This window comes from Podarcis muralis, chromosome 8 (genome assembly GCF_964188315.1).
Source record: "Podarcis muralis chromosome 8, rPodMur119.hap1.1, whole genome shotgun sequence".
Classification (NCBI taxonomy): domain Eukaryota; kingdom Metazoa; phylum Chordata; class Lepidosauria; order Squamata; family Lacertidae; genus Podarcis; species Podarcis muralis.
The window spans coordinates 18556816-18571668 of NC_135662.1; the positions used below are offsets into that span (position 1 = coordinate 18556816).

At 41.3% G+C, this 14853-nt stretch overlaps 1 protein-coding gene across 3 annotated transcripts in view; it reads left to right on the forward strand.

Annotated features, from left to right (window-relative positions):
* The window catches only part of CSMD3 (CUB and Sushi multiple domains 3), a 601007-nt gene that overhangs the window by 306148 nt on the left and 280006 nt on the right, over nt 1–14853 (forward strand). For all 3 annotated transcript variants that reach the window (XM_028736265.2, XM_028736266.2, XM_028736267.2), the window contains 2 exons: nt 920–1007; nt 5926–6050. In XM_028736265.2, coding sequence (XP_028592098.2) covers nt 920–1007; nt 5926–6050 — 213 coding nt within the window. The remainder of the gene's footprint in view (nt 1–919; nt 1008–5925; nt 6051–14853) is intronic.

The window sequence follows — 14853 nt, forward strand, 5'->3', positions numbered from 1 at the left end:
GTACCACTGTACATGCCTACTCAGAAGTAGATTTCACCGAATTCAATGGAATTTGCTCCTATGTAAGTTGGTACACCAAATACTTGCATGCATTTCTTCTAGAAAACATTGGCTAGCAATGTTGAGTGCTTAACTTGTAGTAATCAAATAAATGGGTTGTGCATTTTTACAATTCACTGAGCCTGTTCCCTGCTGAAGCGTCCTTCCTGCCACGTGGCATTAGCAGCAGGTAAGCTTCAGCCCAGAGCTGAAGAGCTGGGGAGGTTACAGGACTGCATTGCTACACCACCACTGTGAGCAACACAACTGCATAAATGAAGCTGTTGTGCACTGCAACTGATGAACCTAAAACAGAATGCATCACTTTCTAATGTGTCATTAACAGTAAACGAATCTATGAGTAAGAAGTTGATTATCAGGCTTATTATTTTTTTCATCTGGTCTGTTTGTGATCCTTAAACATCATTATCCTTGATGTGCATGGTATAGCATAATGGTTTAGGAGTACTTTAAATCAGTTTTCTCACTGAGTCTTAAGTTCTGGAAACATTTACTTTCCAGACCACAGACAGAAATTATGTTTGTGATTCAGTTTGGTATTTGAAAGGCCACATGACCTTAAACTTTCAATATATAATTACCTATAGTTTGCTTACAATGGGGTTGTGCTTACATTTGTTTGGTACTGTTTATAATCATGGCCTGTAATTTTATATATATATCTCCCAATCCTACCCATGTCTATTCACATGTAAGCACCATAGAGTTCAATGGGGCTTACTTAAAGGTAAGTGGTATAGGAATGTGTCCTTATTCATGTTCAACAGAACAGTCTATTATCTGTTTTATATTTTATGGCATTTTCTAGATGTTGAAAATATATATCTCCAGCTCACATTGTTTTGTTTTTCTTCTGCAGTAAATGAAGGCGGTATTAAACAGGCATCCAATTTGTGCCCAGATCCTGGAGAACCTGAGAACGGAAAACGGATAGGCTCAGATTTTAGGTAACATTTGCAGTTCAGGGGGTGGGGGGAAGACAACTACCCCTTTTGGGCCTAAATTAATGATATATAGACACACCACTATAAATCTATGTATCTGTCTATCACTGATACCCAACATGCATAGCCACAGGCTCTTATAGAATTAACTAAACAGTTCTAATCTATATACTTTTTATTGGTATTGAATTTCATTTAGATGTTTAAGTAGCTGGGAACATACTTTAATACCTTTCCTATTTTAAATGTCACCCATCATTAAAAGATGGACTCCAGTATTAAAAGGTGGACGTTCCAGTATTGAAGGCTAGACAATTTAAATTTCTCATTAGAGTACAATTATTAGCTTGATCACATGGCAGGTACAGTTGTAAATTGTTTTAGGGTGCCTCATGGGAAGCAATTCAGTAATGAAATAATACTAATACTAGTAATAATAATAATAATAATAATAATAATAATAATAATAATAATAATAATAATAGAAAGAATTGTTGGGGAGGGACTTCAAGGGACACTATAAATTACTGGGGGGTTCAGCCTTTGGAACATGAATTTACTACCCATGCTTTAAGTCACTGGCAAGGGAAACCAAAATGAGGGTGTGTGATTTCCTATTTCATCCCAGTATTTACAGTAACCAATCATCATATGTAATGTTTTGATGTCTCCTAGTCCTATCTAAGACTTTAGGGGGTAGTTGCTGAAATCTAAGCCGTGATGAAGCTCTCAATTAGATTGGTCATATCAATTACAGATTTTTTTGAAGCCATAGTTAAATGATATGCCAAGATACCATTATAACATTGGACACAGATACAAGGCATGCTGGATACACGCTTTCCTAAGTGCGTTTTTGTGTGTCTGTGGACAATCCAGCTTGGCAGATGACAACCTAATACAAAGTAATTCACATGGAAGCCATATGAATGTAACATCTGCTCTAGCTTTTGGCACCAAGCAGTTTGATGACCCAGACTAAATTGCCTTTGTTCTGTTTAGCACAGTTTGGAAGTCTGAAGAGATAGGAGTAGATGGTGCACAGTTGCCTGAGCACCAGCTTCTGCTCTTGAAAAACAGCGACATAACCTTTGTGTGACCCCATTAGAATAGCTCTGTTACCAAGGTCCAAAGTTAAATGGCCCAATTTCTGACCCATGATCAGGTTTAATACAGTGTTGTGTACTTGGGAGTCTTCTTCTTCTTCTTTGGCGATCACTCGTAGCCAAGTAAGATTGTCTTCCATAAACACACTTTTAACAATGAGTCCGTAAGTGACTGTGGAGGCCAATTCTGGATCCACATGTCCTTCCACAGTGGGGACATAGGTTTCCGGGTGGGAGTTGTCCATGGTGTGGATTTGCCAAGCGTGCCTTCCTCTTGGCACGTTTCTCCCTTGGGTCCTGAGTTTGAGTGTCTTCAAAGCCCATGACACCTTTGGTAAAGGCTGGAGTGCTCGCAGGCCAGTGTTTCCCAGTTGTCAGTGTTTATACTACATTTTTTAAAGATTTGCCTTGAGACAGCCTTTAAACCCTTTTTGTTGACTACCAGCGTTATGCTTTCCATTTTTAAGTTCGGAATAGAATGGTTGCTTTGGAAGACACTGTATGACTTACATCTGGCTCAACATGCACGATTGCACTGTAAGGCTGCAAGCATTCACTTAACCTGGAAGTGAGCACCTTTAACCTCACTGGAGCTGGTTTCTTAATAGACATGCATAGGATTGCACTGTGATTTTATTTTTTTTAATAGCAATAATTTGATTACTGGTCAACCAGTATTAGGAAATAAGATCATCAGCTAGCACAAAGAATTAAATTGCTTTATAAAACAAGATTCTAAATGTCAGGTTCCCATAGCTGGGGAAAACAGCTTTATTATGGACTGTCATCATTTGTAGAGGTGACCCTAGCAAAGCGACCTGCAACTTTTGAGAAGAGTGGGTGCAGGAACTAGGGAAATACGATTAATAATAAGAAAATAAAATAATTCCAAACAGTTTCAGCCTTATATTCTGACCAATTGATGCTAAAAGTTATAGAAACTACGTGCAAAGCTGATTTCTACAGGTGTGCATGTGTGGGTATGTGGCACAGAGGAAGAAGGGCCTGAATGTTCATCATTTTCCAAGCAACCATCACTAGCCAAACTAGTAAAGAATGCAGAACAAACAGTAACAAGGCGTTGCATTACTTCAACATGTCTTCTCCAGGGACTGGAAAGCCCTGGTAAAAACTGATATGAAGCTAGGCCTGTCAGTCACAAAAGAACTCTTCTTCCCACTTCTCCTTATTTTGACATTTTCCTTACATGACAAACTTTGGAAGAAACATTTCAATTTTTGCAGACACACCAGGTGAAGTGTTTCATTTTTTTAATGTGCACACCTGCGAAACAGCAAGTGACCAACTTTGCTTAGAATTCGAGAATTATCTGAGCCCACAGCACACCCCTCCCTGCAACAGTTTAGCAGCCGAATAGCAGTTCTCTGATTAATGTATTTTATTTATTTCCTAAAATTTTTGAAATAAATTGTAAAAAAACCCCAACCTCATAGCAGTTTACAAAAAGTTAACATGAAGAACAAAATTACAGCCATACTTTAAAACATGAAAAAGTTAAAATACTAAAACAGATTAACATTACAGTGGTACCTTGGGTTACAGACACTTCAGGTTACAGACCCCGCTAACCCAGAAATAGTACCTCGGGTTAAGAACTTTGCTTCAGGATGAGAACAGAAATTGTGCGTTGGCGGCACGGCGGCAGCAGGAGGCCCCATTAGCTAAAGTGGTACCTCAGGTTAAGAACAGTTTCAGGTTAAGAATGGACCTACAGAACAAATTAAGTTCTTAACCCGAGGTACTACTGTACTTCATATTTCATGTTTCTAGCAACTTTTTGACCCTTTTAACTGAAAGCCAAATTCACTTTTATGATGCTCACTTCCAAATTTGTACTACTGTATTATTTCGAAGTTTAAGCTACAATTTTAAGGTCCTCAAAATGAAGTGTGCATAAACACAGAGTTCTTGAAAATCTGGAAATCACCCAGAGGAAACATACTAATAAATAAATAAATCTGTGAATATAGTAAACATAAGAAGATGTTTCTGAAGGACTTTTAAATAATTGAAAAATACAAACACATATATTGGTAACATAAACATAATAATTTATTTATAGGTTAAAACTACCCTACAGTGCTTTAGATTTTGAATATATACATATGTGTATGCTATTTCATATATATATAGGAAGTTTTTGCAGAAACATAAGGATTTCATTACTCACTGGAGCTTCTTTCATTTTATTTGCATTTCTATTCCACAGTTAGTTGCCCCAAGTCTCTGCAGCTCGTTATCATATACATTTAAATATTATATATACATACTGGAGTGGAAAGGCTTCATGTGTTTAACTGCATTTCCATAATGATTTTAGTGAAACAGTAAGGCAAGCAGGTATATTTCAGTAGGTGTACTGCTGACCTTGAGTATCACTTCAACTCTCATTGCAACCAGTCTTATGCATAGCTGCTGGGTAGATCAGTGATTTAAACAGAGTTTGGCTAAGAGAGGATTTGAAGTGATACCTAAAGCCTTTATCTACTGAAATCAAATCTACTTAAATCAAGATTTAATCACCCAGAAGAAGGGAGGGGGGAATTTAATTGATATCCCTATCCCCCGCACCTTCAACTTGAAGTGCAAAAAAGGTCCCGTTCACTTCCATGAGACTTCCTTTTGTATTGGAAATTGCAGGCACTAGGACCCTGTTATGGATCAGAATCCAAGCAGTGAGGTATTGCAGGCATGGCCAAACTCTCATGATCCCTAGCTAACAGGACGAGTGGTCAGGGATGATGGGAACTGTAGTCCCAAAACAGTTGGAGGACCAAGTTTGGCCATAACTGGTTAAGCATCCACTGGACCCCACCTGAAGGTAGAACTGTGCAAGGGATGTGGGTGGCGCTGTGGTCTAAACCACTGAGCCTCTTGGGGTTGCTGATCGGAAGGTTGGAGGTTCGAATCCGCAGATGGGGTGAGCTTCCGTTGCTCTGTCCCAGCTCCTGCCAATCTAGCAGTTTGAAAGCACGCTAGTGCAAGTAGATAAATAGGCACCACTTTAGCGGGAAGGTAAACAGCGTTTCTGTGCACTCTGGTTTCTGTCACGGTGTCCTGTTGCACCAGAAGCAGTCTAGTCATGCAGGCCAAATGACCTGGAAAGCTGTCTGTGGACAAACGCAGGCACCCTCGGCCTGAAAGATGAGCGCCACAACCCCATTATCGCCTCTGACTGGACTTAACCGTCCAGGGGTCCTTTACCTTTTAGAACTGTGCAGTAAAAATCAAGTGCAGTTGACCCTGGCATGAAACCAAAAACCTCATCCCAAGAACCCTTAATTGGAAATAATACCGACAGAATAAATTAGAATTTACTTGTGAGTAACCATGCATGATATAGGACTGTGAGATGTGCCCAGATATTCATGAGATTCATAAAAAGTTATAGATGCTTCCTTAAAATAAAAAAAGCAAACTTGAAAGCTGTAGAGCCCTATGGGTGGGTGATTCTTATGCCCAATAAATTAGTCAATTTCCTGCTCTGGATAGGGTTGCACTTACTCCGAAGGAGCAGGTACACAGCTTTGGAGTGCAGCTGCAGGAAAGTCCAGGAGGCCTGCTGCTGGCTAATTAGGGATTTAAGAATGGGGATGTACATCCAAATGCAAATCCAATTTAGGCTTGCAGTTCCTAAAGCGAGGATATTTGACAAACACTGTGGAATTTTGAAAGTATCTGAGAAAATGGAATAGAAAATCAATGGAAATAAGGCAGAATTATGTGTATAACTTAGAAAACAATGGTGAATATTAATTGTGTGCCCCCCTTTTTATTGACATGCTCAATTTTAGCCTGGATGCGACAGTGCAGTTTTCTTGCGATGAAGATTATGTACTACAAGGGGCAAAAAGCATCACTTGTCAAAGAATAGCAGAGGTTTTTGCTGCATGGAGTGATCACAGACCAGTATGCAAAGGTAAAAAAATATGATTAATTTGTACTACTAGCCAGTTTCCTTAAAAAAAAAAAGAACTTCTAATAACAATCACCTGAAAATATTGTTGAAATGTAAACTAGTGATTTCTGTTGTTTCCTTCTAATTGCTGTACGTTTACTTGTTAACAGATTTGGTTCACTGCATTTCCTTCTAACTGTCACGCCACAATGTGATAACAGGTTTACTTTACAAGAAACATTACTTTAAAAGAATGTAAGGCCTTTATATACTTCTTTAGGTCATCCCTTTTGCTGCTTCTCCTCTAGATTAAAGAAAGAGAGAAAGCACTGTCCCCAAATCCTAACATGCCAAAGGCAAGCCTTGAACTACTTTCCCTTTATAGCTATAGAGCCATGCCACACATTATTATTACTGAGGCTCTGAGGCTCTGTAGATCAGGACAGTAAAATGATAAGTGCTGTGAAGCTCCAGCCAGGCCACAATATTTGGCTTATATGTTCAGTTCGGTTTACTAAGTCTCAAGTTGTGGAAGTGCTGATTGAAAGCATTTTGTAGACCCGGGCAGTGGCGTAGCGTGGGTTGTCAGCACCCGGGGCAAGGCAAGTAATTTGCGCCCCCTAACCCGTGGATTTGCGCCCCCTAACCCTAACCCCCAGATGTTGCGCCCGGTGCGGCCGGCCCCCCCTGCACCCCCCACGCTACGCCACTGGACCCGGGAACTCATTTGGAAGTGCTGATTGGTTTAGTGCCACAAAGAATGAAACTAATTGCCTTACCCGGAGTCAGTGTTTCTCCCTGGCTTCTTCCCAATTCCCCTGAACTGAGGAGCTTCATTTCTCCACTGATCATTCATCTCTAAGGACATGCCACCATTGAAAGAGGTTGGACTAGACACTATTCTTTGTCACGTTAGTTGTATGTCCTTCACTTTTTGCATTAAACTTTCTTACAATTAACGAGGATAATAAATTCTTTGGTAACATGGATTTTTGTTGTTTAATCTTGCTATTTATTTCTAATAATGCGAACCTTTCTTCCCACACCATTCTCAGAGCCAGTTTTCGGCATGCTTTCGTAGCTTCATCCCTCGGGTTACAAACACCTCGGGTTTACAAACACTTCAGGTTACAGACTCTGCTAACCCGGAACTAGTACTTCGGGTTAAGATCTTTACCTCAGGATGAGAACAGAAATTGCACGCCGGCGGTGCAGTGGCAATGGGAGGCCCCATTAGCTAAAGTGGTACCTCAGGTTAAGAATGATTTCAGGTTAAGAACGGACCTCCTGAACGAATTAAGTTCGTAACCAGAGGTACCACTGTACTTTAGCCAAGCGTTGGCAGTTCTTTGAAAGCCATAACCATTTCAATACGCTGTAAGGGTGGATCTACATGCGTGGTTTATAACGTTAAGAATGTGTTGTTAAAATGTGACACCAGAGGGCGTCACCCACAATAGGGAAACTGCATGTTAAATGTTATAGAGTGATAGATAGAAAGATAGATCATTCTAATAACGTTTAAAAGATCAATGTAGATCCAGCCTAGATGTAGATCCAGTCTGGCTGATTATTGTTCTAAGCAATGTTGGCAAGAGGTGTGTTTTCTTTTTTTTAAATAAACATACAAGCTGATAAAAGGTCTGGAAACCTAGTCTTATTAGGAACGGTTGAGAGAACTGGGTCTGTTTAGCCTGGAAAAGAGGAGACTGGGAGAGGATATGAGAGCTATCTTCAGATATCTAAAGGCCTGTCACATGGAGGATGGAGCGAACTTGTTTTCTCCTGTTTCAGAGGTTAGGAACCAAACCAGTGGCTTCAAAGCAGATTCCCACTAAACATCAGGAAGAACTTTTATGACCATAAGAGCTGTTCTATAGTGGAACAGACTTTCACGAGTGGTGGTAAACCCTCCTTCACTGTAAGTTTTAAAGCAGAGGTTGAATGTCCATCTCTCATGCATGATCTAGTTGAGATTCCTGCATTTCAAGGGGTTGGAATGGATGACCTTTGGGGTTGCTTCCAACTCTACAATTCTATGATTCTAAGATTCTCTTTCTCCATTTTAACTGCTGTCCTGTTAATGAGTCTTTTTACAAAATCGGATCTCCTCAAACTCATAGTTGAGCTGCAGTTTTAGTGAACTCAGTTGTGCACAGCAGTTGCTCACAGATAAGTGTTTCCAAGCAGTGGATATACTGTCTGAAGAATAGCACAGATGTTAAAGGGAAAAGCAGAGGCACTACTTAAGGACTCCTACATGACAGCTATTAAATCAGTTGCCTGCTATGCAGTGGCAACCAATGTGGGTGGGGGGCACAGCTGTGGTGCCATCCTCCTGAGTCCAGCATCTCTATAGCTTACCTGGACAGAAGTATGACAGGGCAGGGCAGTGGCAAGTTGGTTATCTGTTCACTCTTTGCATAACCCTATGAAGATCAAACAGACAGAAAAAATGATTTTGGGGGTGCAGTTTATTATTTCAGTTCCTATGCATGTTTATTTTGAAGCAGGTTGTTCAGGTAAAGGATAGCAAACCTAGCCAAACATTGTGGGGGCCACTTGGGAATTAACACTCATAGGGTTGGGCTGCATGTGGCACACACACAAAATTTTGTATGTGGAAACTCCTACATGCATAGGCAAGAATCTCATGGTTAGTCATGTGGGCTGCAGATTTATGAGGCAGATTTGGAGGCTTCCTGTGGGACACCGGCAGCCGATCGCAGAGCTGAGTTGGGCCTCCTGTTGCTAGCAACCAGAATTGATCTCGTCTATCTGAGATACTGGCACAGGCGAAATGCCTTTGAGGATCTTACTAAGCTCTGTTGGTTAGAGCAATCAGGGACAAGGGGGCTGGGCACAAAAGTGCCAAGATAAGTTTAGGGCTTATAATCTTCAAATGGAGAACTACTTAGCCCTTAGCCCATGTGACCTTAGAAATTGGATTTCTGATTAGAATGCCAACCAAGACAGAGCATCCATCATTGTCGCCCATTACTCTATTTGGCACCCCCCCCCCCAAATTAAGACCAATCACTCAAGGCCCCGTTACCTTGAGACCTTCCCACAACCACGCAGGGCCTTTGTAGAACGAAGATTCCAAGGTTAATGTTGTAAATTTCTTTTTATCTTGTAAACTGCTACAGGTTACACTGTATGATTATATATGAAAGTTTCCTTTTATTCTCTGTCGTCCGTTATAAAGGCCTTTGGCTATATACAATAAAATTGACTCTCTCCCCCTATCTCTGCAGCCCATATTAGGGTGGGTGGGTTGGGGGGAGAGACCTTTGCAGCAGCATCCGAATTAGACTTTTGTCTTATTGGAGAAACACTTCTTTGAAGTCAGTTCAGGGAAATGTTAAATATGGTTTTCTCCAGCTCGGATATTTCCTTCTTTCTTAATCCTCTAAGCGCCAAGCAGCTGTATTAATACTGTTACTTTCAGGAGTGTGAGATTAAAGGATTTGTTAAGGGGTATGTGTATGTGTGTGTTTTGGTTCACACTGCTGTGTGAGCAGCAGGCAAGCCAACTGATTATTTGTGGCCTGGTAGTTTTTGGAGTTATTTCCAATACTGAATCATTTGTTCTAAGATACAGTCTGAATATGAGGGAACATTAATATACAGTAAATGTTTTATACCAGCTACCAACCCCCCCCCCAAAAAAAATCTCTTCTTGTATTGAATTCAGCCTTCTAACATCTTTTATTTAATCTTTTCTTTCTTTAGTTCCTTCTTCCTCTAATCTCTATGTTCCTTCTCTTCAGAATCCTTTGGCCCCAGCTTTATATTTTATCATATTACAGTTTATTTTACTAATCCTTTCCCAATTTTATCTGACTTGCCCTTTTGAACAGAACCCTATTCCTATTGAACTGTGTCCTTTCTCTCTCTCTCAATTACAACATTCATTTCTCTTTTCTCTTGTATTCTCTTCTTGATTGTTGTTACTTTCTGAACATACGTAGTGCAGAAGTGTGGTCACTCAGAACTAAGCCTCATTGTGTTCACAGACCATCCAAGTTTCCCGGTTTTCCAGGGACAGCCCTGATTTAGAGAAGCCATGCCAGTTTCTGATTTGATCCTGGAATGTCCCACTTTTCCTTAGGATGACCCAATTTTTATTGGAGAAATGTTGGAGGGTATGGAGATACACTGGCAGAGGAACAGAAGTGTGGAGGGAGTGGACCGTCGCCGGCACCACCATTTCGGTAGGGTGCCATCGCGGTGGCCCCCCCTGGACACGTGCCACGCACCCCCCATGCACTGGGCGCCATGCACTGGGTGCCATGCCCCCAGAACATGCACCTTGCCCCTGCGGATGGCGTACCACGCCCCTAGGATGCACACCACATCCCCGTGGGTGGCATGTCACACCCCTGGGAGGCACGTCATGCCCCCGGGGGGGGGGGGGCACCAGCCATGCCCCGCCTGCTCTCCTCCCCCAGTAGTGGAGCATGCAACTTTGCCACTGTGGAGATATCCAACCCCCGAGCTGTCTGAAGGCAATTCTGTATAGGGAAGTTTGTTGTTGTTGATGATGATGATGTTGATGATATACCACCCTATACCCAGGGGTCTCAGGGAGGTTCACAAAATAAAATCAAGATATAAAATGTTTTTATGTATGTTGGAAGCGGGGCCGGATTTAGGCTTGATGAGGCCCTAAGCTACTGAAGGTAATGGGGCCCTTTATATGTCCAGCTGTCCTTTTTCAACAACAAATTGTCGCTGGTTTTTTTGTGTTGAATATATGCTATATGGTAATTTATGGACCTAATAGGTATCTAAAGCCATTTGCACATAACAAATAGGAGCCTACACAACACAAAACACTGTTGCTGTATGAAGATTTTATTTTATTCATTCTTTATCTTATATGTTGGAAATGTACATCCAGGTTTTTTTCCTTTAATTTTTTAGGGGGCCCCAACAGAGTGGGGCCCTAAGCCAAAGCTAGTTTAGCTTATATGTAAATCCAGCATTGGTTGGAAGCTTCCCAAAGTGGCTGGGGCAACCCAATAAGATGTGTGGGATATAAATAGTAAAATGATCATTATGGAATGGGATGCCCCTATTTTTATCAGAGAAATGTGTTCAATGAGACTCATAGGAAAGGAGCAGCCGGTCTACTTCAAGTGGCTTACTTAAAATACTATCTAGATACAGCATCCCCAACCGCATTGTCCTGGCCCTTAATGCAGAAGTCATAGTCTTGTAGGGCCAAGCTCCAGTGCATGAGCCTCTTTCTGATGGGTGCTTTTAGCAGCCAACATAGGGGGAAGTGGTCATTCTGAAGGAAAGCTTCTTCCCCCTAGGTATGACCAGAGCTGTTGCTGTTTTTCCTGGGCCCAATTTATGTGGGTACAGTATGTGTGTGGAAATTGCCACACCCTGGACTGGCTCCAAGGCTCTCATTTGAAAACAGTTCCCTTCCCTTGATACAGGACACATCTCACTCACCATTCCAGGCAGCTGTGGGATGCCTTGTCCCTGGAAGTCAGCTTGGCAGTTTAAACTGAGTGGGATCTTAATGGCGAAAGCAAGTGCTTTCTCCCAGGGGAGAGTCAAATAAGTTGGGTGTTGTCTTGCAGTCCCTGAGTAAACACTTAGTTTTCTTGAGAACCTCCGAACCCTGACCCCAATCTGGGGGCTGTAGGTTTTTTTAAGAGAGGGAGGGCAGTTACCAGATAGTTGGCAATATGACTAGCAGTTGTGCAAGGAAGGGCATGAGCCGGCTTCCCATTGCAGGGCCTCTTCCTAGGCAAGTGTATAGAAAGTGATTGCAACTTTTAGCAGTTTAAGTGTGTACTAGTTTTTGAATAAAAAGGACTTGAAAGAAACATACATTTGGGGAAGTTACATCTTCAAGAAAGTGTGATGACCATTTTTATAAGAATTGGGCTTTCTAATTTGTATTTCTGTTTCATCTCTTTTCTATATCTTGTCTTTTTTATTATAGCATCCATACATTCATGCAGCTAGATCAGGCATGTCCAACCGGTTAATCGTGATCTACCGGTCAATCGCGGGGTGTCCCTGGTTGATCCTGGTTGATCGCGTGATCCTGATCAATAGCCTCCCCCCCCAAAAAAAAGCTCAACAACCCCAAAACAAGCTCAACAACTTTGGCTTCCTCCAAAAAGCTGAACAACCATGGCTCCCCCCCCCCCCAAAAAAAAAAAAAACTTTGGTCAATCCAATGGGTAGACCAGTTGTTTTTTTAACAGGGAGTAGATCACAGTCTCTTGGGAGTTGGACATGACTGAGCTAGATCTATCTATCTATTTTTTTCTATCTTCCACATATACATAAATTATAACAAAGAAACAAGGGACATTATATTTTAATTTGTTTTTTTGGTACATATGAAATTACTATTAGATTTTATTTTTATTTTTTTAAAATGAAGACCAACCAGTCACCTAAGAAATTCAATCCGTTTATGTACACATTATTCACTGAAGCACACACTCCAGTTTTTCTATTAAAATATTGCATTTTATATCAGGATTCATCTTGCTTAAAAATAATTTACTTTGTTAACAGCATGCAGGTTTATTACAAACATGCTGTGTTCCTGACATGATCAAATTCATTTAAAGCTGACTTTATTGTTCAGTAAAAATAGTTCTAATAAAATCTTATTGCTATATAATGCATTGCTCATAAATTACTTTTAAATGATATTAAAGCATTCTTTGAGCAATGACAGCAGATAATATTCTAAAGAAGATTTTCATTAAAAATAGAGAGGATTTCATTTAAGTGTTTGCTTTCAATTTAGCAAAGAAAGCTGTAGGAACTCCTGATTTACTACTGCTTGCTATGTGCCGCTGGAGGGTTGTAGTTTGTGATCTATAAGATAAGCCTCAGATTTTCTGTTACTGCCACACAGCTTGAGGAACTCCCCAGCATAAACCACTTTTTTATGGTATTCATTTTTTCTTCTGTGCCCCTGCAAGAAGCATGACATTCTGTGGAGGTAGTGAGTTACTGTTTGCAATTCTGTTAAATATTTGCCCCAGACCTTCCAAGTGTCCCTATTTTCCAGGGACGTCCCTGATTTAGAGAAACTGCCAGTTTCTGATTTGATCTTGGAATGTCCCACTTTTCCTTAGGATGTCCCTATTTTCATTGGAGAAGTGTTGGAGGGTATGGAGTTATCCAACCCCCAAGCTATCTGAAGGCAATTCTGTGTAGGGAAGGTTTTTTAAAAAAAATGTTTAATGTTTTATTATGGTTTTTTATGTTGGAAGCTGCCCAGATTGGCTGGGGCAACTCAGTAAGATGTGTGGGGTATACATAGTGAAAATATAATTCTGGAATGGGATGTCCCTATTATCATTGGAGAAATATTACCCTCCTGGATTCCTATGTAATGACATGAGAGCATTCATCATAAACAGCTAGAAAATGTGTATGTAGAATAAGAGCAGATAATAATACAATGGTGAGGTTGCATATCTGTAATGCATTTATTTTGATGAAATACTTAAGTACTCAAAAAGGGATCAAAGGAATGCATGTGGGCGTAAAATGAAGAGCAGACTCCCCCATGCCTGCTTGATCCACTTCTGACTTTCACATATTTAATTTTAAGGTGTGAAGGCAGATTCTAACCATGTTCAGTCAAATGCAGTTAAAACTCCCCTAGTGATCCAGTATCGTGCATAATCAGGGTTCCTGGTCAAAGGATGGATTCTTACCACATGCAACTTAACCAGGGATGGAATAGAGATATGGCAAAAGTGAATTCCAATGCAGAGACATCCATTTGCACTGTGCAGATTGGATTATGTGTCTGCTTGAGAATCTGCGCCTTGCCTGATCTCCTAATTACCTTGCCGATCTTATAGGATATGGTCTGTGGGCTGCCCCTCTGGCTTTTCTTGCTTGCTTCTTTAAAAACAACAGTGTACTGCTGCCTGCAAATGGCTAGCTAGCACACAGGAATCATGGGTGCAGAGAAGAAGAAGAAGAAGAAGAAGAAGAAGAAGAAGAAGAAGAAGAAGAGGAGTTTGGATTTGATATCCCGCCTTTCACTCCCCTTCAGGAGTCTCAAAGCGGCTAACAATCTCCTTTCCCTTCCTCCCCCACAACAAACACTCTGTGAGGTGAGTGGGGCTGAGAGACTTCAAAGAAGCGTGACTGGCCCAAGGTCACCCAGCAGCTGCATGTGGAGGAGTGGAGACAGGAACCCGGTTCCCCAGATTAGGAGACTACCGCTCCTAACCACTACACCACACTGCTTCTTCTAGTACAATCCCCCCTGAGAGTGATGGCATTCCATCAAACTGTGTTGCTCCCAGGGGTGTTTGCTTCTGTGTTTTCCATAGATATACTGGGAGAAGCCCTATGGGCTAGCTAACGACTTGTGAACAGCTGCAGTTACGTTTGTAAAACAAGCAAGAGAAGACAGAAAGGCATCCATCAAGATCAGCTTGCTGTTCTTTTCAGCCAAGAAATTATACGCAGGTGTTGTTGTTGGGGTTGGTTTGTTTGTTTTTGAATATGCATGAATTCATTCTAAAATATCCACACAGAACTGGGACAGGGCAGATAGTTCTCCAGTGCCATGGGACCAGCTGAAATGGGTTCTTCAGCCTACCTCTAGAAATCCACACCCATAATAAAACACCACTCTGGAGAGGGCCCTCTGGAGAGGGATGCGGGTGGAGCTGTGGGTTAAACCACAGAGCCTGGGACATGCCGATCAGAAGGTCGGCGGTTCGAATCCCTGTGACGGGGTGAGCTCCCATTGCTCGCTCCCTGCTCCTGCCAACCTAGCAGTTCAAAAGCACGTCAAAGTGCAAGT